Source organism: Triticum aestivum, chromosome 7A (genome assembly GCF_018294505.1).
Source record: "Triticum aestivum cultivar Chinese Spring chromosome 7A, IWGSC CS RefSeq v2.1, whole genome shotgun sequence".
NCBI lineage: Eukaryota > Viridiplantae > Streptophyta > Magnoliopsida > Poales > Poaceae > Triticum > Triticum aestivum.
In genome coordinates, this window is record NC_057812.1 from 665,639,210 (window position 1) to 665,665,555 (window position 26,346).

The 26,346-nt window shown below is 47.5% G+C and overlaps 3 protein-coding genes across 4 annotated transcripts; 2 read left to right on the forward strand and 1 right to left on the reverse strand.

The window, feature by feature from the left end:
* Positions 1–5,584: 5,584 nt before the first annotated feature.
* On the forward strand, positions 5,585–7,210 carry LOC123154436 (treacle protein). Its single transcript, XM_044573175.1, has one exon. It carries the CDS (start codon positions 5,736–5,738, stop codon positions 7,032–7,034), a length of 1,299 nt encoding a protein of 432 aa, XP_044429110.1. The 5' UTR covers positions 5,585–5,735; the 3' UTR covers positions 7,035–7,210.
* Positions 7,211–9,987: 2,777 nt separating this feature from the next.
* LOC123149099 (BTB/POZ domain-containing protein At1g04390) lies at positions 9,988–14,609 on the reverse strand. The gene is made up of 8 exons (XM_044568634.1): positions 14,386–14,609; positions 13,730–13,856; positions 13,112–13,628; positions 12,873–13,003; positions 12,364–12,770; positions 11,103–12,236; positions 10,686–10,838; positions 9,988–10,569 (listed from the first exon to the last, which is right to left on the reverse strand). Exons 1-8 carry the CDS (start codon positions 14,529–14,531, stop codon positions 10,125–10,127), a joined length of 3,060 nt encoding a protein of 1,019 aa, XP_044424569.1. The 5' UTR covers positions 14,532–14,609; the 3' UTR covers positions 9,988–10,124.
* Positions 14,610–17,799: 3,190 nt separating this feature from the next.
* LOC123154437 (probable LL-diaminopimelate aminotransferase, chloroplastic) lies at positions 17,800–24,568 on the forward strand. Of its 2 annotated transcripts, none has more exons than XM_044573177.1 (11): positions 17,800–17,911; positions 18,485–18,649; positions 18,722–18,807; positions 18,897–18,964; positions 19,062–19,178; positions 19,513–19,575; positions 20,104–20,208; positions 20,669–20,719; positions 23,233–23,553; positions 23,714–23,920; positions 23,995–24,568. In XM_044573177.1, the coding sequence occupies exons 2-11, from the start codon at positions 18,570–18,572 to the stop codon at positions 24,286–24,288; spliced, it is 1,392 nt and encodes a 463-aa protein (XP_044429112.1). In that variant the 5' UTR covers positions 17,800–17,911; positions 18,485–18,569; the 3' UTR covers positions 24,289–24,568. The 2 variants fall into 2 exon arrangements, with proteins under 2 accessions (XP_044429112.1, XP_044429113.1); XM_044573178.1 differs by having other exon boundaries at positions 18,722–18,801.
* Positions 24,569–26,346: the final 1,778 nt, after the last annotated feature.

Consider the following 26,346-nt stretch of genomic DNA (forward strand, 5'->3'; position numbering starts at 1 on the left):
GACAGAATTGAGCATAGTTATGAGAATATCTAGGCATGATCATGTATATAGGCATCACGTCCGTGACAAGTAGATCGAAACGATTCTGCATCTACTACTATTACTCCACTCATCGACCGCTATCCAGCATGCATCTAGAGTATTAAGTTAAAAACAGAGTGACGCCTTAAGCAAGATGACATGATGTAGAGAGATAAATTCATGCAATATGAAATAAACCCCATCTTGTTATCCTCGATGGCAACGATGCAATACGTGCCTTGCTGCCCCTTCTATCACTGGGAAAGGACACTGCAAGATCGAACCCAAAGCTAAGCACTTCTCCCATGGCAAGAACTACCAATCTAGTTGGCCAAACCAAACGGATAATTCAAAGAGACTTGCAAAGATAACCAATCATACATAAAAGAATTTAGAGAAGATTCAAATATTATTCATAGATAGACTTGATCATAAACCCACAATTCATCGATCTCAACAAACACACCGCAAAAAGAATATTACATCAAATAGATCTCCACAAGAGAGGGGGAGAACTTTGTATTGAGATTCAAAGAGAGAGAAGAAGCCATCTAGCTACTAACTATGGACCCGAAGGTCTGAGGTAAACTCACACTTCATTGAAGAGGCTATGATGATGTAGAAGCCCTCCGTGATGACGGCCCTCTCCCGGCGGAGCTCCGGAACAGGCCCCAAGATGGGATCTCGTGGATACAGAAAGTTGCAGCGGTGGAATTAGGTTTTTGGCTCCTCTTCTGATCGTTTGGGGGTACGTGTGTATATATAGGAGGAAGGAGTACGCTGGAGGAGCACCGAGGGGCCCACGTGGCAGGAGGCGCGCCCTAGGGGGGCGCCCCCACCCTCGTGACCGCCTCTTTTGTTCCTTGGAGCAGGGTCCATGTCTCCTGGATCACGTTCGGTGAGAAAATCACGTTCCCGAAGGTTTTATTCCGTTTGGACCCCGTTTGATATTCCGTTTCTTCGAAAGACTGAAATAGGCAAAAAAACAGCAATTCTGGGCTGGGCCTCCGGTTAATAGGTTAGTCCCAAAAATAATATAAAAGTGGAAAATAAAGCCCAATATAGTCCAAAACAGTAGATGATATAGCATGGAGCAATCAAAAATTATAGATACGTTGGAGACGTATCATCGTCGTGCTACCGAAACTCATCTACTACTTCGCCTCTCTTGCTGGATCGAGAAGGCGAGGACGTCATCGGGCTGAACGTGTGCTGAACGCGGAGGTGCCGTACGTTCGGTACTTGATCGGGACGGATCGTGAAGGTGTACGACTACATTAACCACGTTGATAAACGCTTCCGCTTAGCGATCTACAAGGGTATGTAGATACTCTCTCCCTCTCATAGCTATGCATCTTCATTGATATATCTTGTGTGTGCGCATAATATTTATTTTGTTTTCCATGTAACGTTCCCCAACACTTTTGTGGTTCTAACTTTGTAACAAAATGTTATACGCGAATCATATGACACATTTCATTTCAAAATATGTAGACACACAGATCAATGCACACCCCCAAGCACATGCACCCACAAAAAGCTTTACTCAATTATACAAGAATGATGACCGGAGTCACGAAGCATCGGGATTGGCGATGTCACCTCCATTGGTGATTCGCCGACAACAGGACGACTACTCAGGAGTGCACCACCTACTTCTCATGTTTGCGAGACCGATGGACACATCAGTACCTTGCGTTAGTCATGGACTTTGAAAACATCCACTATGTCTCATTTTTTTAAGCATGGAGGAGAGAGTTGCATACGAAATTATTAAAAATGAAGATGATATACCGCCAAAAAAGGGGCATGATCAATATAAGTGAAGTGACCCAACTAGAAAAAACTTAGATGGCCTAAGGATCACTAACCGAAGAGCTAGCATCTGCGGTTGGAGGCAACCAAACCCAACATAGACTAAAACAAAGTACCACACGAGGCATAAAAATAATGAACCATTTGTTGCAAGAGCCAGAACAAAGCCATCTACAACACGACCCAGAACTCAAGTACCATGATAATGTAAGCACAACACCACAAAGTCAAAACAACTAACATAATTGAGAAATCACCTGTTGCACTAGCCTAGAGGAAACCCAACCGACCAACGAGGACACTAACTTAGGGACAACCCATACATTTCGACCTACATTTTGAAACGAAGATGGTCGAACTCAAATATTTGATGTACTCACATATTAACAACACATGTGTTCTTTAAGTTTCATCAATTCTGCCTTCTCTTTCGAGCCTACATTGGTGAGCAAATAAGTTGGGAGGTGCAACTGTATCCAAATTCCCAAAACCATTGAAAAAAAATAAAACCCAATTTCCAACTACATTTTGAAATGGAGATGGTCAAACTCAAACATTTTATGTAAACTCACATATTAACAACACTTTCGTACCTCAAGTTTTGTTAATTCTGCCTCCTCTTTTGAGCCAACATTGGTCAGATAATAAGTTGGGAGATGCAACCGTATCCAAATTTCTAAAATCATTCAAAACATTAAAACCCAAAGTTTCCAACTGCATTTTGAAATGGAGATGGTCGAACTCAAACATTTAATGTGAATCACATATTAACAACACATCTGTTCCTCAAGTTTCGTTAATTCCGCCTCCTCTTTTGAGCCAATATTGGTTAGATAATACGTGGGCAGATGCAACCGTATCCAAATTCCTGAAACAATTGACAAAATTAATACCCAACATTCCACCATTTTAAATGAAGAGGTTCAAACTCAAACATTTGATGTGAACTTACATATTAACAACACATTCCTTCCTCAGATGTTGTTAATTTCCGCCTTCTCTTTCGAGCCTACATAGGTCAGATAATAAGTTGGGAGGTGCAATCGATATCCTAGCCAAATTCCCAAAACCATTGAAACAAAAATTAAAACCCAAACGTTTCTAACTACATTTTGAAACAGAGGTAGTCAATCTCAAACACCTGATGTGTACTCACATATTAACAACACATTCGTTCCTTAAGTTTTGTTAATTCCGCCTGTGCTTTTGAGCCTACACTAGTGAGACAATAAGTAGAAATGTGAACTGACGGACTTCCCTGGGAGGGATTTCTCAGCGAACTACCTTTTGGCCATTGGATGGAAAACATGGATCTTAAAGCACTTGCAGTAGTCATGTTACCTTTCTTTTTTGGTTTGTTGTGTGGCTTCATCGGCGCGAACATGTGTGACGCATCGAGATCACCTTATCCTCACACTCGCTTTCTCCCCACCACCACCTTTCTCCATTTTGCAATGACGATGGCGAGCTGAGAGAGAGAGAGAGAGAGAGTCCACACCCTGCTCCCATCACTTTTCCATATCCTTTTCAAAACAGAATGGAAAATTTGTAAGATCTTTTGTAACATTCACATGGAAAAAGGTTTAACACTCACATGGCATTTTCTACCGAGCATGACACGTTTGTGAGAACAATTGGGTTTTTATCATCACATGGCAGTTGGTAGAAGGAGGTTGTTCATTGAAAGTTTTTATTTCGACAATTGTACATGTTTCTATAACTTTGCCATGGCAATTCAAAAATATCATGTCATTTTTCATTGTGTGTCACTTTTCTTTGTTGAGCTTATTATGGACATTTTATATCCATGGCAAATTACTTGTATGAACAATAACATACCATGGCATTTTTAATATGTCTTTTGCCATGGCATTTTTTGTGTCAGTGGTTAAAAATGTTTGTGTACATGACATCTTTATTGTACAAACCATGACATTTTTATTTCAAATATCATGGCATTATTAATATGCATCACATGCATGGCAATTTGTAGAGGGGGTTTGTTCACTGAAACTTGTCAATTTTTTGACAATTATACCATTGTTTCTATAACTTTGTCATGCAATTAATGCATGTCATGGCAATTAATACATATCATGGCACTTTTCATTGTATGACACTTTTCTTTGTTGAGCTTACCATGACCTTTATTACATTCATTGCAAATTATTTGTATGAACCATGGTAGTTTTTTATAACATACCATGGCAGTTTTAATATATTTTTTGCCACGGTAATTTTGTGTTAGTGGTGGAAAAATGTTTGTGTACACGGCATTTTTTATTGTACATACCATGACATTTTTATTTCAAATATCATGGAGTTTTTAACATGCATCTGCCATGGCATTTTTAATATACATCACATGCATGGCAGTTTGTAGAGGGGGTTTGTTCATTGAAACTTGTCAATTTTTTGAGAATTGTACCACTGTTCCTATAACTTTGTCATGGCAATTAATACATATCATGGCATTTTTCATTGTATGACACTCCTCTTTGTTGAGCTTACTATGACCTTTATTACATTCATGGCAAATTATTTGTATGAACCATGGTAGTTTTTTTATAACATACCATGGTAGTTTTTTTATAACATACCATGGCAGTTTTAATATATATTTTGCCATGGTAATTTTGTGTTAGTGGTGAAAAAATGTTTGTGTACATGGCATTTTTTATTGTACAAACCATGCCATTTTTATTTCAAATATCATGGAGTTTTAAATATGCATCTGCCATGGCATTTTTTGTTCGGTTTTGTTTTTTATTATTCTTTTGATTTTGCCACGACAAGTTTAATATGCATTTGTCATGGCATTTTTTGTTTTTTCATTATTCGTTTGATTTTGCCACGATAAGTTTAATAGGCATCTGCCATGGCATTTTTTGTTTGGTTTTGTTTTTTATTATTCTTTTGGCTTTGCCACGACAAGTTTAATGATGCATTTATTTTATGTTTTTGCCATGACATGTTTATTATTGAGGGCATGTCATTTTTATCCTTAAGGCGTGTCCTTTTTATTGTTTGAGAGCATGGAAATTTTTAATCTATAGCATGGTATTTTTCTTATTGGCTTGACACCTTTTATTTTTGAAAATACAAAGCATGAAAGTTTTTAATATTTTTTGCATCATGGAATTTTTATTTTTAATGTCATGGCATTTTTATTATATCAATCATGCCAATTTTTAAAATTTTTATTATAGCATCACATTCTTTTCTTAAATTTTGTTAATTCCGCCAGATACAGATTCCTCTTTCAAGCCCACAATCGTCAAATAATAAGCCGGGGGGTGCAAACGTACCCAAATTTCCAAAACCATTGAACACATTAAAACCTTCCGTTTCCACCAACCTTTTTGAAAGCCGAATTTGAACCTTTTTGCTGTGAACTCACATACTAGCAGCACATTCTTCCCTTAAATCTCGTTAATTCTGCCACTAAACCCAGCATCAAAATCCATTACCAAAACCATTGAACGAAACCCCATGTTTGCCGCGCTCGCCCCCTCTGGCCCGTAGCTGTACCGATCCGGCCGGTGCCGTTTTTTACAAACGAAAAACCCGCAACCCGACGCGCCTGTATATTGCCTCTGCGCGCACCCGTAAGGACCACCCCGCAATCTCCTCTGCTTTCCACGAACCGGACCCCGGCCAGCCAGCCCGCCCGGCTCGCCCGCCAGCGCACCCAAACGGCACATTTTCACCGTAGCCCCGCCCCGCTTATATATACGCGACGGGCCTTTACCAGAACCCTTTACCCCGGCTCGCTCCCACCCCCACCTCCGTCCACGAGATTCGCCGCAGTCTGTCGTCTGGCTAGTGTGAGAGTGCGATCTGCTCATTAGCGTGCGCGTGTGATCCCGCCCGTGGATGCGCCTGCCTTGCCGCCGGCAATGACCTCCGCCGTCGCGAGTAGCCTGGTCCCTGCCGCAGCAGCAGCCGCGCCCGCTGTGTCCACCTATGGGTGTCGCGCCTCGTTCGGCCGTGATGCGCCTGAGGAGACGCCGGCTGTAGTGTCTTCTGCTTCGCCCGTGCACCCCGCCGTGGCCGCGCCCGCGATCTCCAAGGACTTCATCGACTTCGAGTTCAGCCTCGGCGGCGGCGGCTGCACCACCAGCATGCTCCCCGCGGACGAGCTCTTCGCCGACGGGAAGCTGCTCCCGCTCCGCCGGGCCGCTGCCGCTGCCGCTGCCGCGCCTGAGCCGGATGCTGCCGCGGCGGCGGCACCACCGCCGCGGCTGGAGGCAATGCCGGCGTCTCCGGAGCCGATGAGGCCGATCCGCGGCGGCGCGGCGGCTGGCGCTGCGGACCAGTACGTGTTCTCCCCCAAGGCGCCCAGCTGCTCAAGCCGGTGGCGCGAGCTGCTCGGGCTCAAGAGGGCGGCCGCCGCGCAGAGCCCGAGGACGCCCTCCTCGCACTCGCAGCCTCAGTCGCCAGCGGCCGCATTGGCGAAGACTCCCGGGAGAACGACGACGACGACGGCGGGCTCGTCGGCGGCGAGGTCGCTCAAGTTCCTCCTCCAGCGGAGCAACGGCGGGCGGGCGTCCACGGGCACGGCGTCGGACCTCGCGTCGGCGCCGCTCCTCCGCGACAGCTCCGACTCGGAGGCCTCGCTCTCGCTCGCCTCCTCCCGCTTCTCGCACTCCTCCTCGTCCTCCTCCTCCGGCCACGATCACGACGACGTCAACCCGCGCTTCTCCCTCGACTCCGCCGCCGACCCCAACCCTCCGCGCCTCCGCCTCGTCCGCTCCTCGCACCGCCACTCCACCTCCAGCCGCGCGGCCCACAGCCCCGCGCGCCGCCGGCCGTCGCCGCCCAGGCAGGACGCGTCGAGGTGCCTCTCCGTGGACTCCCCGCGCATGAACTCCTCGGGCAAGATCGTGTTCCAGCAGGGGCTGGAGCGCAGCTGCAGCTCCCCGTGCAGCCTCCACGCCGCCGCCAGGTCCCGGTCCATGGCCCGCGCCGTGGACCGGTCCTACTCGTCCGGCGTCCGCGTGGCGCCCGTGGTGCTCAACGTGCCGGTCTGCTCGCGGCCGGTGTTCGGCTTCTTCAAGGACAAGAAGGAGTCGGCGGCCAGCAAGGACTCATCCTCAGCGAGGTCGTCGTCCCGGTCGTCGACCCTGGGCCGGAAGCAGACGCCGACGCCGACGCCGCAGCGGTGGAGCGGCGAGCTGCCGAGGCCCTGCGGGTGATCCGGCCGAGCCGAGAAGACGGCGGGCGATCGAGCGCGTGCGTCGTGCATGGAAAGCGACGGGCTAGGCTAGGGACGCAATGATGGATGCATAGCGCTTTGTTCGGTTCTTAACTGATTTGGTTTGTTCTTTGGGGTGCTGATGAGAAGGTCTAATCAATTGACTGTTTTCTTTTCTCTTGACTGTAAATTTGGAGTTTTGCTCTTCTTCTCAATCTGATTCTGATTTGGTTGCTTGCAAGAAAAAAGATCACAAGATGTTTTTCCAAACGAATGCTGTTTTTGAAGAGATCCACACTCTTGTCAGCTGTCAACTTGATTCAAATGAGCAAATGACACACACTCTTGATTCAAATGCATTGCTCTGCCGATCGATCGAGCTGGCATGGCACAGTTACAAATGCAAGCAAGCAGTAGGAGTGGCATTTCTAGGGCAGAGCAACGGGAAGTGGCGAGCCCCTCATTTTCCGTGCTTATCTGCATCGAAGTCAGCAGCCGTGGCAGGAGGCCAGCCACTAGGACTAGCTAGCCAGTAGGCGCCCGGTTCAGCAGAGCCCATTTCACCACAGCAAGAGCTGAACCGGCCGGTCCGGAGCACTCAACAAGAGCTGAACCGCTCCGGCTTGATCTGGATCCATGGGCATCCGGTAGGGCACTGTGCCGCATGTGCCCGCCCCGTGAATATTCGCGCAGAAGAGAAAGAAAATTACTCCGACGCCAGCGCCCCAGAACTAAAATAGACGCGCTGACACCAAAGCCTCCGCCCCCGCGCCCTGGCATGCCCGTTACGGCATCATGGCCTCGCCCCGCCGCTGACAGCCAACGTGGCCGCCCCGGCCGCGGCGGGTCCCGTGCACGCTCCGGCGCCCATGTGGGCTGACGCCGGGGAGGGGAGGAGGCCCGTTCCCTGCTCCCCCGAGCTTTTTAAATTCCGGCCGCCTGCATCTCTTTCCCCCGCCCGGCCGTGTCCTTTTCCGGGGCGCCTTTCGCGCTCTGCGCCCTGCGGCCACCCTTTGCCCCGCTCCAGGCTCCCGATCCGCTCTCGTGCAACCGCCTGCCTCTGCCTGCGACGAGGACGATGACACCACGCATGAGCCCCGCGGCACCGCTGGCCGCTTGCACTGCCCGGCCATGGAGCAGAGCTGCCTCGACGCATGCATGCACGGGCGCGGCCGTTCTCGTCTCTCCTGGCTGGCTGGCTGCCGCTGCGTCGGTGGGCGATGCAGTGCTGCGGCAGAGGCCGATTGCACGCGTAGGCCAGCGGAGGCACGGGGTAACGAGCGTGCGTGGCCATTGGTACAATGGTAGTACAATCGTACGCGCTCCGGCAGCCGGAGCGCCATTGGCGCGCAAGCAGCGGCCCGCCGACCCGTGCGTGTCGCCCGGCCGATGACCCGGGCCCGGACCAGATCGCGTCCGCAGGCTACTGCTGCTCCTGCACCGCGCCCGCAGCTAGCCATGTGTGTAGCGTGGCCGCCATTACTGTATGGCTGTACGCTGCGTGTACCTTGCTACGGCGTAGGCGCTACGACTACGACGCTGGGCTAGTAGACTATAGTAGTACTAGTGAATGGAACAGTCGGTTGGAAGGAACATGCATCCCTAGCTATCCACCCTCTCGCGGTCGCAGTCAATGGCGTATCTCATCTCTCGCTCGCTCGAACAAACCGCATTGTTTGAGCGAGCAATGAGTAGGCCATGTGGCGCGCATTTGCGGCGAGCTAACTGACCAGCGGCAGAGATCGCCCCGAGCCGGCCCATGATGGCGAGCGAGAGCCCTGTCGACACGAGCCTGGCTGAAAAGGTGAGGAATGGATAAAGAAAAGGGAGGAGATGCAGGCAGGCGCACTCGATGGTGAGCGCCTGAGCCCTGAAATGCACATCTTGGCATCTAGCACCAGTGATGACCGAGCGGCGGCAACGACAACGGGAAATCATCATCATGGCCTGGGCTGGGGGGCAGTCTGGAGAAGGCTGGAACTCGGAGGGGGAGAGGGATCAGAGGGTGCAGAGCCCCGTGCCGCGCAGGCGCAGCGCTGCCGGGCGGGGTGCCCCATCATTTTTGGTGCGCGCCGGTCCGGCACTGTGCATCCGTGATGAGGCCGAGCCGAGCCCCCAGGGCTTGCACCTGCAGTACGTGGCCGGTGGCGCGTCGCGTCGTCGCCTCAGACGGTGCAGGCGATGAGGCGTCGACGCAACGCGGCCCGTCTGATCTGGGATCTGACGGCCGGCGAGGGGCGGCGCCGGGTGGCAGGGCCCTGCTGACCACGCGCCGGTCGACACACCCCCACAGGATTGCAACTAGTTTATTAATCTAGTTTTCTCCGTTCCGTTGGTCGCTGTGGGTTGGAGGGCGATTACGATTAGCCTTAGCCATGTGATGTCGCGGAGGGGGGCAGCGGGAGGGGGCTACTTGGGCTTTGTTTACGGAACCCTACCCTGGTTTCGGCTTGGACTCTAGCGCGTGCGTGGCGGGGCGGGGCGGGGCGGGGGGAGGACGACAGCCTGTACTTCCCGTACGAGCTGGCCCTGTTGACTAACGGACGGACCGAGCTAATCCATCCATCCATCCCATGTTGCTCCAGTCCAGTGTGTGTTAATTTTCGGCTTGTTCGTTTCGCGTGATGATGATTGACGAGAGATCCGTGGTTATTCGGTTGGGACTAGTTTAGTCCGTTGGCAGGAGCCGAGCCGAGCCGAATGGGATGGTGCGCTACCGTTGATGAAATTGGTATGCAGTGGAGTGATCGAGCAGGGGGGGAGCAGGCAAGCCGGATCCGTGATCAGGTGTCTGTTGCGATGATCGTAAAAAAGGAAAGGAAAAAAAAGCGTCTGTTGTGATGTGTGTGGCGATGGATCGGTGCTGCGTGCGTCTGTCAGCACTCAGCAGGTCGGTCGGGTCGGCACCATGTGCACCAAGCAGGCACGAGTAACAGCTCTGCTCTGCTAACCCATCCCGCCAAAAAAAAACAGCTCTGCTAACCCAGACTACACTGCATATTCTCTGTGAAGAAAGCATGGCAGACAGCGTCCGTCCCTGTATCTATCTACAAAGCGCACGGCGACGTGCGTCCAGATTCACGTACTCAAGTCACCTCTGCCCGCCTCCGTGCTGCGAGTACCGGACGTACTCGGTCCGCAGCATGTTGAGCAGCTCGTCGTCGAGCTGCTCCAGCCGGCCCGAGTCCCGCAGCCGGGGGTACAGGTGCGCCACGCTGCGGACGCCGGCCTCGACCATCTCCCACTGGCCCAGGTTGGCCGCGAAGGCGACGAACTCGACCGCGGCGGCGCTCCTGCTCGATTCCAGGAGGGACGAGACCGCCGCAAGGCTCTCCTCCTTCACCCCCTCCAGGAACCAGAACTCGGCCAGCGACGACAGCTCCGCGTAGGCGTTCAGGTGGGAGCGCTGCTCGTCGCTGCTCAGGTTGTTCCACCGGCAGTCGAGGGCGGCTTTGGGCAGCTCGCCTGAGTAGAACCAGTAGACTAGCTTGTCCAGCGCTTGCCACCCGAGCGGAACCCTGATGACGTCCGAGAAGCTGCACGCACAGTTCTCATCAATCGCATGAAGAACTCAACACACGGTCTTTGTGAAAATGTTGGCCTAAACTGTTTGTACTTTGTGGTAAGTATTATTAAGGACCAAAAGGCTCACCTCTCATGCATCCCGGATCGAAATAATGCCCGGAGGTAATCGCAGCTCATGGTCAGCACGATTTTATGGCTATGAACGTGCGGAGTTGGCAATTGGCACGACCCGTGGTCACACTTCATTTCCTCATTTGATTGAGCCTCCAAAATTATGTCCCTGGATCAATACACATAAGAAACAATTCATGGCAAGCTAATGAAAACTAGAAAGAGCAAAAGAATGGAAGGTAGCTATGATCTGCTTCAAGGCTATAATCTATAACGAAGAAAACTCTACAATGTAGCACAGATGTAAGGAATTTCAGCAAACAACAGCCACCAAACATTGTAAGTACAGATAATCTTAGGGACAATGAAAAAGAACATGGTGTTTTGCTCAAAGGTTGGAATCAAAGAACTAGGTAATTTAGGGCCGACTTACGAGAATGAATGCTCAACAGGTCCAAGTGCAACAGTAAGATCATATCTGGTATAATCGGAGTTCCATCTGGGTTGCTCTTTCTGAAGCATTTCTGCCAATGATTTCAGGTTACAATACTTCGCAAGTGTCCTTACTGGTTTAACAATGTCATCACCTACCATCACAAAACCAGTATATGTGTACTCCAAAATCTTCTTCAAGGCGTGGCTATCTACACGATCAGACATTTGAACTCGGTACACTGATTTTCCCCATTCATCTTTAACTTTTTCGTCACTGCCAAGTAGATATTTTACAGATGGCAACAGCTTAGGACACCTTGCTGATATGATGGCTGTGTGAGCATTTATAGATTCACCATCTGAAAGCAAAAGTTCCAGATCAGCTAGATCGTTATTATCTAATGCACTACTCATCTTCCCGCCCAACTTGCTTGGAGAACCGCAGAGGCCAAACAAACTCAGGATGTGTGCAATATAGAGCTTCGGTCCAGAACTCAAGCTTTGACTTAGAGCACGTTGAAGAACTATAAGAAAATCTTCGGTATACTGATCTCTGCAGTCATGGCACAGAATCCCAACATCCAACTTCCTCTTACACTGAACACAAACTAAAGTAGTGCTCCTCAGAAGATTAAACAGCCCAACAAGACCGTAGAATAAGACTATGTTTTCACCCTCCCACTCTTCACCGAGATAGCAACAGCATGAACTTCCTTCAAAACAGAAGTGCAGATGGGAAGTGACTTTTGACCTCGTAATATGTATATTATTGTGGAGACATTCCTTGATAATGATGGACAACACATCAATAGGATTCCTCTTATTAAGGAGATTATGGTAAGGTCGTGACAGCACCAAACATGCGAGGTTCATGAGGTTGGTCATAATTTTGAAACTGTCAAAAGATGTGGCAACACTTCTCGTAGTATTTGATTCTAATGATGACAATAGAACGTTCAAATAGCCGTCACCCAAATATGGAAGACCTTCTGAAAGTTTAAAACTTGCCTCATACTGAATATATCCATTGGGAGAGAGAAGCATCATCAGAACTGCCCTCAAAGCCGGCTCCTGCACATCTTTGGATAATGTCATGGGGCTGCTTTTGTGCATAACATCTGTGGCCAGCAAGCTGCACACCAAGAGCAGGATGAAAACATGAATAGCTGCACATCATTCTCCTGCAAGCTCATTACGTACTGAAAGAAAACTATACAACAGCAAATTAACTCTCGAGTAGGATAGTACCTAGTACCTACCAAGCACAAGATATCAGTGCGTGCAAGCTATGACCTTTCCCTTTCCTTACAGGATGGTGATCCTCAGTGCAATGCACCACTAGATATCCAAGTATATCCCAGACGTATGGATGTATATCCATGAAGTTTTTGGAAACCATATCAAATAGCTCATCATCGCACAAAACTTTATCACTTTGATGTGAGGAGAGGGAGCGACCGGTAAGAATGCTATATAATACTTTATCAATGGCATTAGACCAAAAGCATTGATGATGATTCCCAGCATAACGGAGCACAAGCAGTGCAGTACGACACCCCTCTGTTACTAACAATTTATCATCCTTTGCACGCATTGCATCGATTATGCCTTCAACAATAGGCTGGCAACGTGAAGTCATTAACTGACTACAGCCCTTCGAAGATCTCTGCAGATGATAAATGCAATTTTGATATTAGTTAAACAGTAGACATTACAATTACAATTCATATGTTAGATTAGTTACCCAAACTGAAGTGATGTAACTCACCAAAAGAACATGGCAGAGTTTGAACGCTTCAATCCTAGTACTACTCGGATGGGACATTCCCACGAGCTCACAAATCTTAGCCATTAAGACTTCATTCTTGAGAAGGATCATAGCTCCATGGCCACATAAAGCTGAGTTGCAGCTACAAATGTTTAGAAACACAAAAGGAAGTAAAGTGGAAAAAAATATTTCAAATATTAATACTGAAGTCAAAGAGGAGAATTACCAAACAGAAGTACCTAAAGCAGCATACAGCCTAAGAACTTTAGCAACAACCATTGTTTCAGTGGCAAGACAGTAATGCGCTAACTTCCCCATCAGGTTGCCATTACTCCATACATGGTATCTTGAGGAAGGCCAAATCCACAGTATGGTTCTTAGCAGTGATATCATCTCGGTCAGATAACTCAGTGGATGGATATCAGGAGTGTAACTCTGCAGAGCAGAAACAATACTTGCAACTGCATTGGTTCTCTCCAAGGTTTCCAAAATTTCTGCATGAGCTGAACCTCTCGCCGTCACTAGGCTATTCAATATGTAATTCATTGCCCTTGCACACGAGATAGCTGTAGGTAACTGGTGTGCCGACAACTGGCATGAGAGGGGCGAAACAATCTCCAAAATTGGGTATTGCCGAATCGAATTGCCTATGCTGGAAACTAACTTTGAGCTCACATCTGCTGCTTGGATTAGAACTGAAACGTTCTTTGTCTGAAGAACACCTTCCAGGAGTACGAGAATGTCCGAAATCGACTCCTGGTTAAGAAAATAAAATGGTCACAACAAAGAGTGCACAATTTTAAAAAAAATCATCTAGTAATATGCACAGTTTACTTCAGCAACTGACTCCAGTTTACCTTTATAGGAGGAAGCCGCAACATTTCAGTTGACAAACAACCGAGAAAAGCAGTCACTGCTTTGATCGCGTGAGACTGAATTCCAGCATCAGTAGACTGCCATTTTTTCGCACCGTGGCCATCAGACCTAACATGATGAATAATACAAGAAATCAGAAGACCCATATTTTTTTCCCCATTCAAGGCAAAGGCAACGGCGGGTGGCTGGTGCAGCGGCAATTCGATGGTTGCTGACATTCTGCTCCTAATTACTATGACAATCGGTGGCTGCTTCATCTCATTGTGCTTTGTGCTGTGCCCCTTGGTGGATTTTGTAGGCTGTGGTGGCATTTCAGCAGCGAGATTGGGGTGCTACTGTTTCCTGTGGCTTCCGATATAAACCGGCCTATCGCCAATGCCTCTGCAACACACATATTTGTGAAATCGCAGCGATGCAGACTGTCTTTAGCCCTCGAATTTTGCTTCGGGCTACTACATAAAGCTATCACCAAGCTAAGATCATCTAGGTTGCATCTAGCCTTACGCCACCAAGCAGCAGCTAAGCTAAATCTTGCTTCTCAATCTACCCAAGGAGAATCTAATCTACCCCTGAATCGGGGAGAAGAAGGGAAATCTAGGCCGTGAAGACGAAGGGCGCGGAAGGGAGGTGAAATTACCTGGCGAGGCCGAGGGAGAGGGCGTCGTGCAGGCGGGCGCGGAGGGAGAGGACGCGGTCGGTGAGGAGATGCTCTCCGGCGCCGGCGCCGCCGCCCTTCCTCCTGCTCTTCTCCTTCCCGGCCGCCTTCGAGGCCGCGGGGCGCATCGCGTGAGGTCTCCGGAAGTCTGGAGGAGGAGGACTCCGGCCGAAGAGACGAAGCGGAAGAGAAACGCAAGTGCTCGACTGTAACTTCAATGGGCTGGACCAAATAGGTAAGTGTTTCGTGGGCCAAATCGTAGTGGGCATGGATCCGTGATCCAATAGGTTGGCGATTTTTGTCTAAAAAAAAAACAATAGGTTGGCGATTCTTCCCCGCACGCACGCACACCCCTTCCTCCCCCGCGAGAGCTATTTACCCCCTTAAGCGAGCACAAGGGGTCAACTCAAAAAAAAAAAACGAGCACAAGGGAAACATCTCGCTGGTCAGTGTTTGTGATATGTAAGAGCATCTCCAGCCACACCCCCAACAGCCCCCCCCCCTCCCCTCAAGACGCCATTATTTTCGCCGGTCACAAAAAAAACCCAGTCGCCCCCCAGAACGCCGAATTCCGTCGGTTCGGCCCATTTTTTGGCCCAGCAATCCCAGGGCGAACCCAGCGCACTGGGGGGGGGGGCATTTGGGGGCTCCAGCGGAAGGAAAAATGGCGCTTGGGCCATCATTGTCAGGCGAGAAACGCCTTTCACCGCCCAGATTCGACCCGCGCGCCACATGACGCCACTTTCCCTTTCGCCGTCATGTCGATCCCGGCGTGGCCCCACCTGCCCACAGTCGCTGCTCCGCCGCTAGAAATGTCATTTCCCCGTCGGAAAGAGAGGTTTTCACCGTGACAGCCTCCATCTCGCTCCTGGGCGAGCTTTCCAGGGCTCCGACCACATAGGCGAGGATACCGGCGGCTGCCCACCCACCACGCCCGCAAGGTGTTCGGCGATTTGCCTGTTCGGCAATGGGCTCCGATGACGAGGAGGCGTTCACGGCTCTGATGGAGGAGGAAGCCGAGGCGGACACCGATGACGAAGAGAACCTCATGATCCTCGCCGCTTCGGTCGGCCTGTTTGCCAACAATGCAAAGCCACAGCGAGGTGGCTCGGCGCTGGGCCGCCGCAAGAGCAAGAAGAGGCATCGAATGGAGGGTTACTGCTTGCTCTGCGCCGACTACTTCACCGACGTTCCACTGCACAACGAGAAAGTGTTTCGTCACCGTTATCGGATGAGCCGGAAGCTCTTCCTCGCGATTGTGAATGCCATCCAGGAGTTTGGCATCTATTTCATTTGCAAGAAGGATTGCACCGGCATAGTTGGATTCTCCTCACCCCAGAAGTGCACGGCAGCTATGAGGATGCTTGCATACGGAGCTGCCAGTGATATACAGGAAGAATATGGACGCATGGCCGAGTCCACCACCATTGAGTGTTTGTACAAGTTCTGCAAAGCAGTGGTGGCAGTGTTTGGACAGCAATACTTGCGATCACCCAATGCTGAAGATACTGCTCGGATCCTAGCACATAGTGCAACAAAAGGATTTCATGGGATGCTTGGAAGCATCGACTACATGCATTGGGCATGGAAAAACTGTCCATTTGCTCAGTAGAGAATGTACAAAGATGGAAAAGGAGCTTGCAGTGTGGTACTTGAGGCAGTGGCCACATAGGACCTCTGGATTTGGCACTCCTTTGGTATGCCAGGACCATAGTGGTCATAATGTACAGCAGTGCTCGAATGTTTTTGCCAAGCTTGTTGAAGTTCATGCTCCTCCGGTGAACTTCAAGGTCAATGGGCGCCACTACAATAAGGGATACTACCTAGCAGATGGTATCTATCCAAGATGGTCCATATTTGTGAAGACTATCTCAAACCCTGTGCCAGAAGGCAAGATCAACTCCTACTTTGTCAGGTGTCAAGAGGCTTGCAGGAAGGATGTCGAGCGGGCATTTGGCGTGCTCCAATCTCAATTTGCTGTTGTCCGGTACCCCGCTCTGACCAGGTCGAAATCTCAAATGTGGGAGTTGATGAACTGCTATGTCATTTTGCACAACATGATCATTGAGAGCGAGCAGGAAGAGCCAGTGTTTGACACTGAACCATATTTCAAGCAGGGTCCTCTTACAACTGTTAATCATCAGGTACTAGCATCATGGGTTGCGTTCCTCAATATGCGTCAGGAGATCTGAGACCCACAGATGCATCAAGAACTACAACACGATCTGATGGAGCACCTATGAAGGCTCAAGGACAACACCTAGTTCGATGTGTTTTTAGTTTGTGTTTGAATTATGAGTTTGCTTGGTTGAACTATTTGATTTGTATCCATTTCTGTGATGAACTATGTGATAAAAATTACCTTTTGTTGAGTATGTGCCGAACTATGCCGAATTTGGGCCGAAATCGGCGGTTGGGGGGGGGGAGGGGCGAACTTGGGGGGTTGGCTGGGAACCCGAGCCCCCCCCCCCCACCGAATTTATCGCCGGTTAGCCCCCAAGCGACGCTATTTTAAGCCCTTGAGGGGCCGAACGGCTGGAGATGCCCTAAGTAGGGCGCCTGTTGTTAACGCGAAACAAGCCGCATTGTTCCTTGTTTATTCTCTGTTTTATTTCTTTTTTTCGTTTTTCTTCGTTTTCCTTAGTTTTTATTGGTTTTTTTCTTTCCATCTTTGTTGTCTGTCTTTAGTTTTTTTTCTTTTTTCTCCTCCATTTTTTGCTTGGCTTTCTTTTTTCTTCTCAATTATTGGTTTTTCTTTTGTCTTTTTATATTTGTTTTTGTTTTCACTCTACATTTTCATATATGTCAAAAACATTTTTTAATAAATGATCAACATTTTTTGTATACACGTTCGACACTGTCCGGACGATTATTGAACATTTTTTAGATACCTGCTCAACATTTTAATAATCATTCAACATTTTCTAAATACATGTTCAACATTTTTCTAATACTCGTTTAACATTATTTAATACTTATTCAACATTTTTAAAAATAGTTTTTCAACATTTTCAAATATTTGTTCAACATTTTCAAATACTTGTTCAACAATTCGTAATACTTATTCAACATTTTTCAAATACTTGTTCAACATTTTAAATATTTATTTAAAAAATTTAAATACTTGTTCAACATTTTTAAATACTTGTTTAACATTTTCTAAATTCTAGTTCAACATTTTTCGAATGTTTTTATAGAGTGTTTTTTATAATATATATATTTAGAATATTTTGAAGTATATAAAAAAAGTAAACATAAAAAAACAATGAAGGGAAACATAAAACAGAGAACAGAAAGAAAAAAACGAAAAAAAACGAGGCTGGAACTTCCCGCGCGGCTGGGGCGCGGCCCATGTATAGCTCGGCGACGCGAGAGGCTGCCCTCATCTCGCGTAACGCGAGACATACGGGCGCCCCTCCTCCCCATCTTCTCCGCCGCCGTCCTACCTCTGACTCGTCCCATTTCCCCCCGCCCCGTTCTCCGTCTAGTCCATCAGGGCGGCGACCAGGTAGGAATCCGTTCCCCTCCCCTCTCCTCTCCCCCCTCTCTATCAAATTTGTACATGGCAGTGGACAAACGCAATTGCTTCTGTTCCAGCCGAGTTGCTTCAGTTCTTCTCTGCTCTGGCCAGATTCGATGCTTTTCATGAATGTTGTGGATAAACTGGATGCTTGTGAATTTGTTTCGGAGATGTATTGCATATTTGCATTGCTTGCAATGGATAAATTGGATGTATGGCATATTTGCATTGCTTGCAATGGATAAATTTGCAAGCAATGCAAATATGCGATACATCTCCGAAATAAATTGGATGTATTGCATATTTCAGGAAGATAAGTGCACAATGGAAGTTAAGATTTGCATAGCATTTGTAATTTATTTCAGACATGCATTGCATTGTTTACCATTGATCATACGCTGTGTGGTTTGTTTATTTGTTATAGTGCGTTGGCGAGCCTGCCATGTATTTTCTTCAAACATTTATTTCTGGAATGTTATAATCAAATGTTGAAATATGTTTTTTATTGCTGGAATGTTATATTTAAGTGCTCAAATGTGTTATTTATATGTTATATTGAAGTGAGCTGGTGGACTCATCCGACCCGACACAGCTCGGCCAATCTGAGTGCTCTCCGAACTCCCTCCTCATCGACTCACTGCCGCTGATGATGACGGGAACCACCGCCTCACCCGCCACCAAAGCCACTGCCATGCCCTTCCTTTCGTCGTCTTCCTTCTCTCTCAGGCACCCCCGGTACCGTACTGCGCGCTTCGGTAGTTCAATGAGTTATTCTGATGACTGGTGACATGCTTGCAGGGCATCGAAGTCGAGCAGCCTTTGGCCGAGGAGAAGGCTGCCCGTTAATGTACGCTGTGTCAGCAGCTCTCCGGCCGCCGGTACTTGTACTGTCCTCCCTCCAACGCCCTGCTTCTAATACTTTCAAATTTCAACCTACTAGTGGTTTAATAAAAGATGATGCTTTCTGATGAAGCTTACACAACGAAGGTTTCACGGAATGCGAACATAGCCAAGCTCCAAGCAGGCTATCTGTTTCCTGAGGTATAATTGTGCCATCGTTCTTTGATTTTTGTTCTTGTTGATGCTATCGTATTATAGATTTGGGTTTTGATAGTGGTAATCTCCCAACTTCATTCAGGTTGCCAGAAGAAGAGCAGCTCATCTTCTGAAGTATCCCGACGCAAAAATTATAAGCCTGGGAGTAGGTGACACTAGCGAACCCATTCCGGAGGTCATAACAAATGCCATGGCAGAGGTATCTCATCGTTCTTAAAAACAAGAAATTGCTAGCTGTGTTACTTTAGACCTTGGCTAACCTCAGGAAGTAAGGGAAAGAAAAAGCTCATTTATTTGAAACATGTTTGTAGATGTAATGCATGGCACTCATGTTCATGGTTTTTTTTTTGGGGGGGGGGGGGCAAAATGTTTACGCTCATGTTTATTTATTTCCTTGTAAAAGGCACTTAAATATTCAACACAGTACACATATTTGCAGGAGTGGACTAAGAAAGTCCATATGTTCATTCTGTTGCATAATTTATTTTTTGCGATTCATTATTGTTCTTTGACGGGTCTACATATAAAAACAGAGAGCACATGCTTTATCCACAATTGATGGCTACAGTGGTTATGGAGCTGAACAAGGTGAAAAGGTAATATTGCCTCTCACCGCTATCTTAAATGGATGACTTCGTAGGTAGCATGCAATCAAACTTATCTAACTTTGACTTGGAATATATGTTACTTAAATTATTTAGATTGTTTATGTAAACATAGTATCATTAGATTGGTCAGAAAAAATATTTTCATGACATCACAATTTAATAATATCTTGGTAACATATTCTTATGAAAGGTAGTCATGCTGGTAACATATTCAACTAGGACAGGCGCTATGCTAATCCATGTAGGTTTAGTAACATCTACTGGCATCTGAAGGTCTGGTCATTTAGTTCTGTTTCTTGATGCTTTAGGCTTTCCGTCCCGAGAGATCCACAATCTCATGATGGACTTAAACTTTTCTTTTACTGGACCATCCAAATACTTGTGTGACTTTTGATTTCTACAGCAAGTTTGAAGATATCTTTTCAATGATATGTTTGGTTCTTTCTTTTTTGACACACTCTATCCTAAAATATTATTTCCATTACTAAAAAATGGTGCATTAGTTGTTTTATACAGAAACTAAGGGCAGCAATTGCTGCAACCTACTATTCGGATCTTGGCATTGAAGAAACCGATATATTTGTCTCTGATGGTGCTAAATGTGACATTTCTCGTCTACAGGTTCAGAATGCCTCTTCCCCCCTTTTACTTTACGAGACAGGATTTTCAGCACCCGGGTGCCCCTAAACCCTCTATGAACAGTGAATTTTAAAAAAATCTGAAACTTTGGGAAATCAAACTTGATCAAAGTTTTGATGATCTTGCAAAGTTTTAGCTAAAAATAACATTCGAGGAGCCCTCACCTAAAATAACAAAACCACTGTTCAAAGTTTATGTACATTTTTTAGCAGTGATTTTGTTTTTTTGGTGAGGGCTCGACGAAGGTTATTTCGTACTGAAACTTTGTAAGAACATAAATCTTTGATCCCTGAAAGTTTCAGATTTTTTTTATTTTGTTTCAATTTTTTATGAATTTATTGTTCATGAGGGTGTAGGGGCACCCGGGAGCTGTTACACCTTTTTCTTCACTTTATTTATCACGTACATTGTCACTGATAATTTTTGTGCTCCAAAATTTCAGATTCTATTTGGATCTAATGTGAAGATTGCAGTTCAAGATCCTTCATATCCCGTAATAAATTCTGCAATTGATGTGCAACTTCAGTTGTTTTTCCCTTAAATATTTTTTATTCTCAAACACAAGTGATGTTTGTGGTGATTTACTTGGGGCGTGTTTGGTTACATTGCCGATTCAGCCTGGCCTGGCGAGCCTGGCTCTATTGAGCCGGTTTGAGGGGATGCAGGCCAAAAAACTCCAGTTGCACATAGTTTGGTTGCCTGCATGCCCCTAGTTGCATGAGACAACCATTTCGACCTGGCGTTTGGTTGCCACATTGCATTAGGCGCACATATGACATGGTGTTTGGTTGCAACCTGCATAAGGTGTTGTCACCACTTCTAACTAGTGGTGAGCTTACCACACAGAATCTGAACATGTAGCGCCATCTACTTAAACAAATGAGAGTTCATCCTAACTACTATCAAATGACAGTTCAAATTATTAAGAGCCACTGGCTAAATAGGGGCTAGTTCATCGGTGCTACCAGATCTTTCTCTTCCTCTCCTCTTCTTCTACTTTTGCTTCTGCTTCAACTACTGCTTCTGCTGCTTCTTGTTCTTCTTCCATCTTCTTCAAATCCTGCACTGACCTCTGTTAAGCCACATCGCCTCTGCCCACTCCAACCTTTTGTTCTTCCAAGAGCCATTGTCAAATGCCTCCATACCATGGCCGGAGCTAACAACATCGTCAGGCTCGACATCTTCCTCCTCAGGCACGTGTTCTTCAAAGCCCCAATGGAGGATCCAGTTATGCAGAATGCAACAAGCAAGAACTAGCTTAACCTGAGTGGAGTATGGGTGGAATGACTTCTGATCCAGGATCTTAAACCTATTCTTCAGAGCTCCAAATGCCCTCTCAACAGTTACTCTAAAGCTGGAGTGTCTGAGATTAAATAGCTCCTGTGCAGTCCTAGGATAGTTCCTACCAGAGAACTCGTTGAGATGGTACCTTGTTTTCCTAAAGGGTGGAAGAATACCCGACCGACATGCATAGCCAGCATCTCCAAGGTAGAACTTGCCGTCGGGGATGTTGATCCCATCAGGTCGACTCATGCTGTCAGTGAGAATGTTAGCATCATGCACTGACCCCTCCCAGCCAGCCAGCACATATGTGAACTTCAGATCAAAGTCAACAGCAGCAAGCACATTCTGGCTTGTGTAGTGCTTCCTCCCCCAGTATGCTGCTGACTGTGACCTAGGAACTCTGGCAGTGACATGAGTACCATCTATTGCCCCAATGCAATCCTGAAAATGGCATCACAAGCCTGTGTTAGTGCTCAACTTGAACAATACAAGCATATCAGGCCATGAAAAAGTGTATATTGTCAATGCTCACCTTAAGTATGGATACCATCTTGGGCTTTCGCGAATCTTGGGTGGAGTCTGGCCAGATGGTTTCCTGATCATCTCTCCTCTAAGCTCCCTAACAACATAAAGCACCTGCTTGAAGTACCTAGAGATGGCCTCCATTGATCTCCTGAACGTGTTGTGAATGACCCGGAACCTCTGATTATGGCCAACAATATGGAGGAACATGGCCACTTGCTCTTCGACACTGGTGTTGATGCTATCTTGTAACAGCCCCCTGCTCCTGAAGGTCTCGACAAGCCTGGCAAATGGTGCTCTTTTCATTCTAAGCATCCACAGAGCCTCGACGTCATTGCAGTTGTAGATGTAGTTCAGATTTTGGATCCTCTCCTGTCCCCGGGGAAACAATGGACCATAGCGGATCAAAGGTCTCCCAGCACGACAAACAACTCTCTGGTGCATGAACATGACCCATGCCTGAATCACACTAATTAGTGTTGCTGCCTGGATTATCAGACTCATCCGTGCGTCCATAACCTAGTCGACATCGACGGTTCGTTCAGTGGGTCGATCCTACACCTAGCTTAATGGCCTAACCACTGAGCTAACAAAGGGGGGAGGGCTGCTACTTATCGGCATTGGAGACGAGGATGGCGTAGGGGGATCCATGGCACGAAGTAGGTCGACCAGACGGTGGCCAACAGCAATGGCAGCACCAGATCCGCCGCAAACGCCGCCGCCTCTTCCGCCGCCGCGGCCTATAGCTCAGATCTGAAATCGCAGCCGCCGCCGGTGGTGAGGCAGTAGGGAAGGAAGGGGGGCAGTGGCTATGGGTGAGCGAGTGAAAGGGGGGTGAGGCTAATTTGGCACCGGGACGGCGCGGCAGATTTCCATCTCCCGCCACCCCCCTCGCCCTCGCCTCGCTCCCGCCCGTGCGACCTAGCGCCGCACTCAGCCTGGCTCGCAAGAAACTGTCGATCCGAGCGTTTCCGGTGAGCCAGGCTCTGGGCTGCTTTGAGGAGCGTGCGATGCAGGCCCAACAGGAAAACCGGGCAACCAAACAGGCCTATCCTTTCCCGCGCGAGCCTGGTTGGGCTCGATGCGGGCAACCAAACACACGCCCTTGATGTCTTTGTCATCATCTTGTTATTATGGTAAACTATTACTTTTTTCTACTGTTGTACCGAAATTAATACTATGATACTTCCATTTCAACAGGTATATGTTGATTCAAGTGTTATCATGGATCAAACTGACTTATATCAGCAGGATGTTCAGAAGTATGGAAATATTGAATACATGACATGCAGTCCTGAAAATGGATTTTTCCCTGATCTTTCAAGTGTCCCACGGACGGACATCATATTCTTTTGTTCACCCAACAATCCTACTGGTACTGCTTCATCTAGGGACCAGCTAACACAATTAGTCAAATTTGCGAAGGACAACGGTTCCATAATATTCTATGATTGTGCTTATGCCATGTACATATCAGATGACAGCCCGAAATCCATCTTTGAAATTCCTGGAGCAAAAGAGGTGGGCCGTATTTTTCAAGATTTAACTTCTTCATGCCATCCTTTGAAATTTCTAAAGAGTTTCCACAAAACGTTTGGTGCCAGTGTTCTGAGCATTAACAAATTATTTTCATCCAATATGACAAACTAGACCTGCATAATTATGGTTTGGTAATGTGTAGGTTGCCATGGAGACAGCATCTTTCTCTAAATACGCTGGATTCACTGGCGTCCGGCTGGGTTGGACTGTGGTCCCTAAGGAGCTCCTTTTCTCTGATGGGCATTCAGTTGCTAAAGATTTCAACCGTATAGTCTGCACTTCCTTCAATGGTGCATCAACCATTTCTCAAGCTGGCGGTTTAGGCTGCCTCTCTCCAGAGGGTCTAGAGGTAGGGTTTCCGTGCTTTGAAATCTTTACATCGGTTCTTCCACACTGCTTCTTCTCATTCCAAATTCCATGCAGGCTATGCAAGACGTTGTCGGATTCTACAAAGAGAATACTAAAATCATTCTTGACACATTTACATCCCTCGGGTTCAACGTCTATGGTGCCAAGAATGCTCCCTATGTGTGGGTGCACTTTCCCGGCCGTAACTCTTGGGATGTCTTTGCCGAGATCCTTGAGAAGGCACATGTGGTTACTACTCCTGGCATTGGATTTGGGCCTAGCGGCGAGGGCTTTGTGAGGGTTAGCGCATTTGGCCACAGAGAGACCATCATTGAAGCTGCAAGAAGACTGAAGCAGCTATACAAATGAGCATTGATTCAACCCGTGTCATTCTCTCGGGGAACCCAAGAGCCCAGCAGCATTTGGAACACAAGATTTGTTTCTCCGCTACCGGAAAGTGTCCGAACAGAAACAACGTGTTGTTTTTGCTCCTCTAGGTGTTGCCCCATCCGTAACCATTTAAATTTGTCTCACATCTACTCGGTTCCTGATGTGTCTGCGTTGTTGCCGTCACACTTGTATGTCTAAGGCCGTCTACAATGTAGCCAATCCAAACTGGGTAATAATCACTTCACTCCAAATTTTCTTTTGTGTGATGTGTTGACATTATCTGTAGCTAATCTACTCTGCTTCACCTGTTGCTCCCTTGGATGGTCTTATTTGTCACAGGAAGCACATGACATTTTGCATGGCATGTTCACATAGTCGAAATCGAGTTGTGAGTTCCTTTATGTCTTTTTTTGGGGGGGGGGGGGGGGGGGGGGGGGGGGGGGTCAGTTGGATACAGAAAGCCCAGCCAAATCTACCTCCGCCTTCAATGCAGTTTAAACTTTACACCTGTGGGCACCTCAAAATTAACTAGCAGAGAATTTTGACTGGCACGGGTTGGCACATTCTGCTGGGATGCAAGGTCCTGCTAGAGCTTCCATGGCTGCCAACTCAGTTGCGAATTTCTCCGAGGTGTGTGAAAAAGGAAGAGTTCCCTCCAAAGACATCCGGACTGGACAAGGTCAGGCCGAATCAGACAAGGGAGCGGCGACGGATGCATGGTTATAACTTGATGTTGAGACAATCTTCATTCCATGGTTATAGCTTAATGTTGATGAAACCATGGACGAAGATCACGTTGTAGTGCGACTGAGAGGATGACGGTTTATTCATCAATGCTAGCAACGACCAATTCAATCATGCCGTGGCATTCTTATTTTTTTGCGAAAAAAGCATCCATGACTATTGAAAAAGTTCATTAGAAGTAAAAAGTATCACAATCACAATACAAATTACATCGAGGTCTCTGTACCACCGAACGACCACTACCGCCACCAGAACGAGCCACCAACATGTTGTTGTCGTCGCTCCCCTACTGGAGTCGGCCTGGCCTTATCGATGACAGTAGGGGAGTCTTCGTGCCCGTGCCCCTAAGGACCACCGCCCTGGAGTCGCAGTCGTCGCCGTTAAACACATGAATCAATCTGAAGCGCCTGATACCAGATCTCGCCCTCACACACGCATGGCGAAAAACTCTAACCTCACCGTTCCAAGGAGAAGACGGGAATCAACGCCGGAGCTCTGTCGGTTCCGTCCATACTGACGAACTCAAGGAGGATCGGAATCCAGAAGACAAACAAAGACGAAGCACCGCCATCCGCCTGAACGCCGCCCTCTGGGGACTAAAAACCCTAACCTAAATTACTATCTGGAGCCGAGTCACCGGAATTCTCCTCTCCGCCACCGGAGCGATTGACAGAGGGGAGGCGAACCCACAAGCTCGCCGGTGCTTCTTGGAGGAAAGATGCAACCCTAACCGCCGTTAGGGAAAGAAATGCTTTGTGACCTTAATGCCGAGGCATTCGACATGCTCATTGGTTTGGATGCAGTAAATCGATAGCTAATTGTGATTTCATGGGATTATGGAGGATGAAGTATATTCTACAAGACCAGATGCAACAAAATTATGTCATTGCTGTTGAAAGAATATGATCGGGACAACACCCCGGACTCGTCATCGAACTCCGGATCTAATACCCTGGCTTGACAAAAACGTTAGAGGAGGATCTGTATCTTCTATGTGCCAACCATGAATCCAACACATCCACGGTCTTTCATATGCCGCCGAGGTAGACCACGGTCTACATCTTCTTCTAGACTACTTCCCAAGCTCCGCACCGGTGTTGAAAAAGTGTCGTCGCAACGACAGAGCCTAATGACACAAGTCCACCATGTGGATACCGCCGCCTCCTTGAACAGACTAGTTCTGAAATGCATCATCGACCATAGAACATGACGTCTCATCGGAGAAAGATCCGAAGCTTCTTTATTTTTATTCTATGTCATCGAAGCCAAGACATGGAACGACCTAAGACCTAA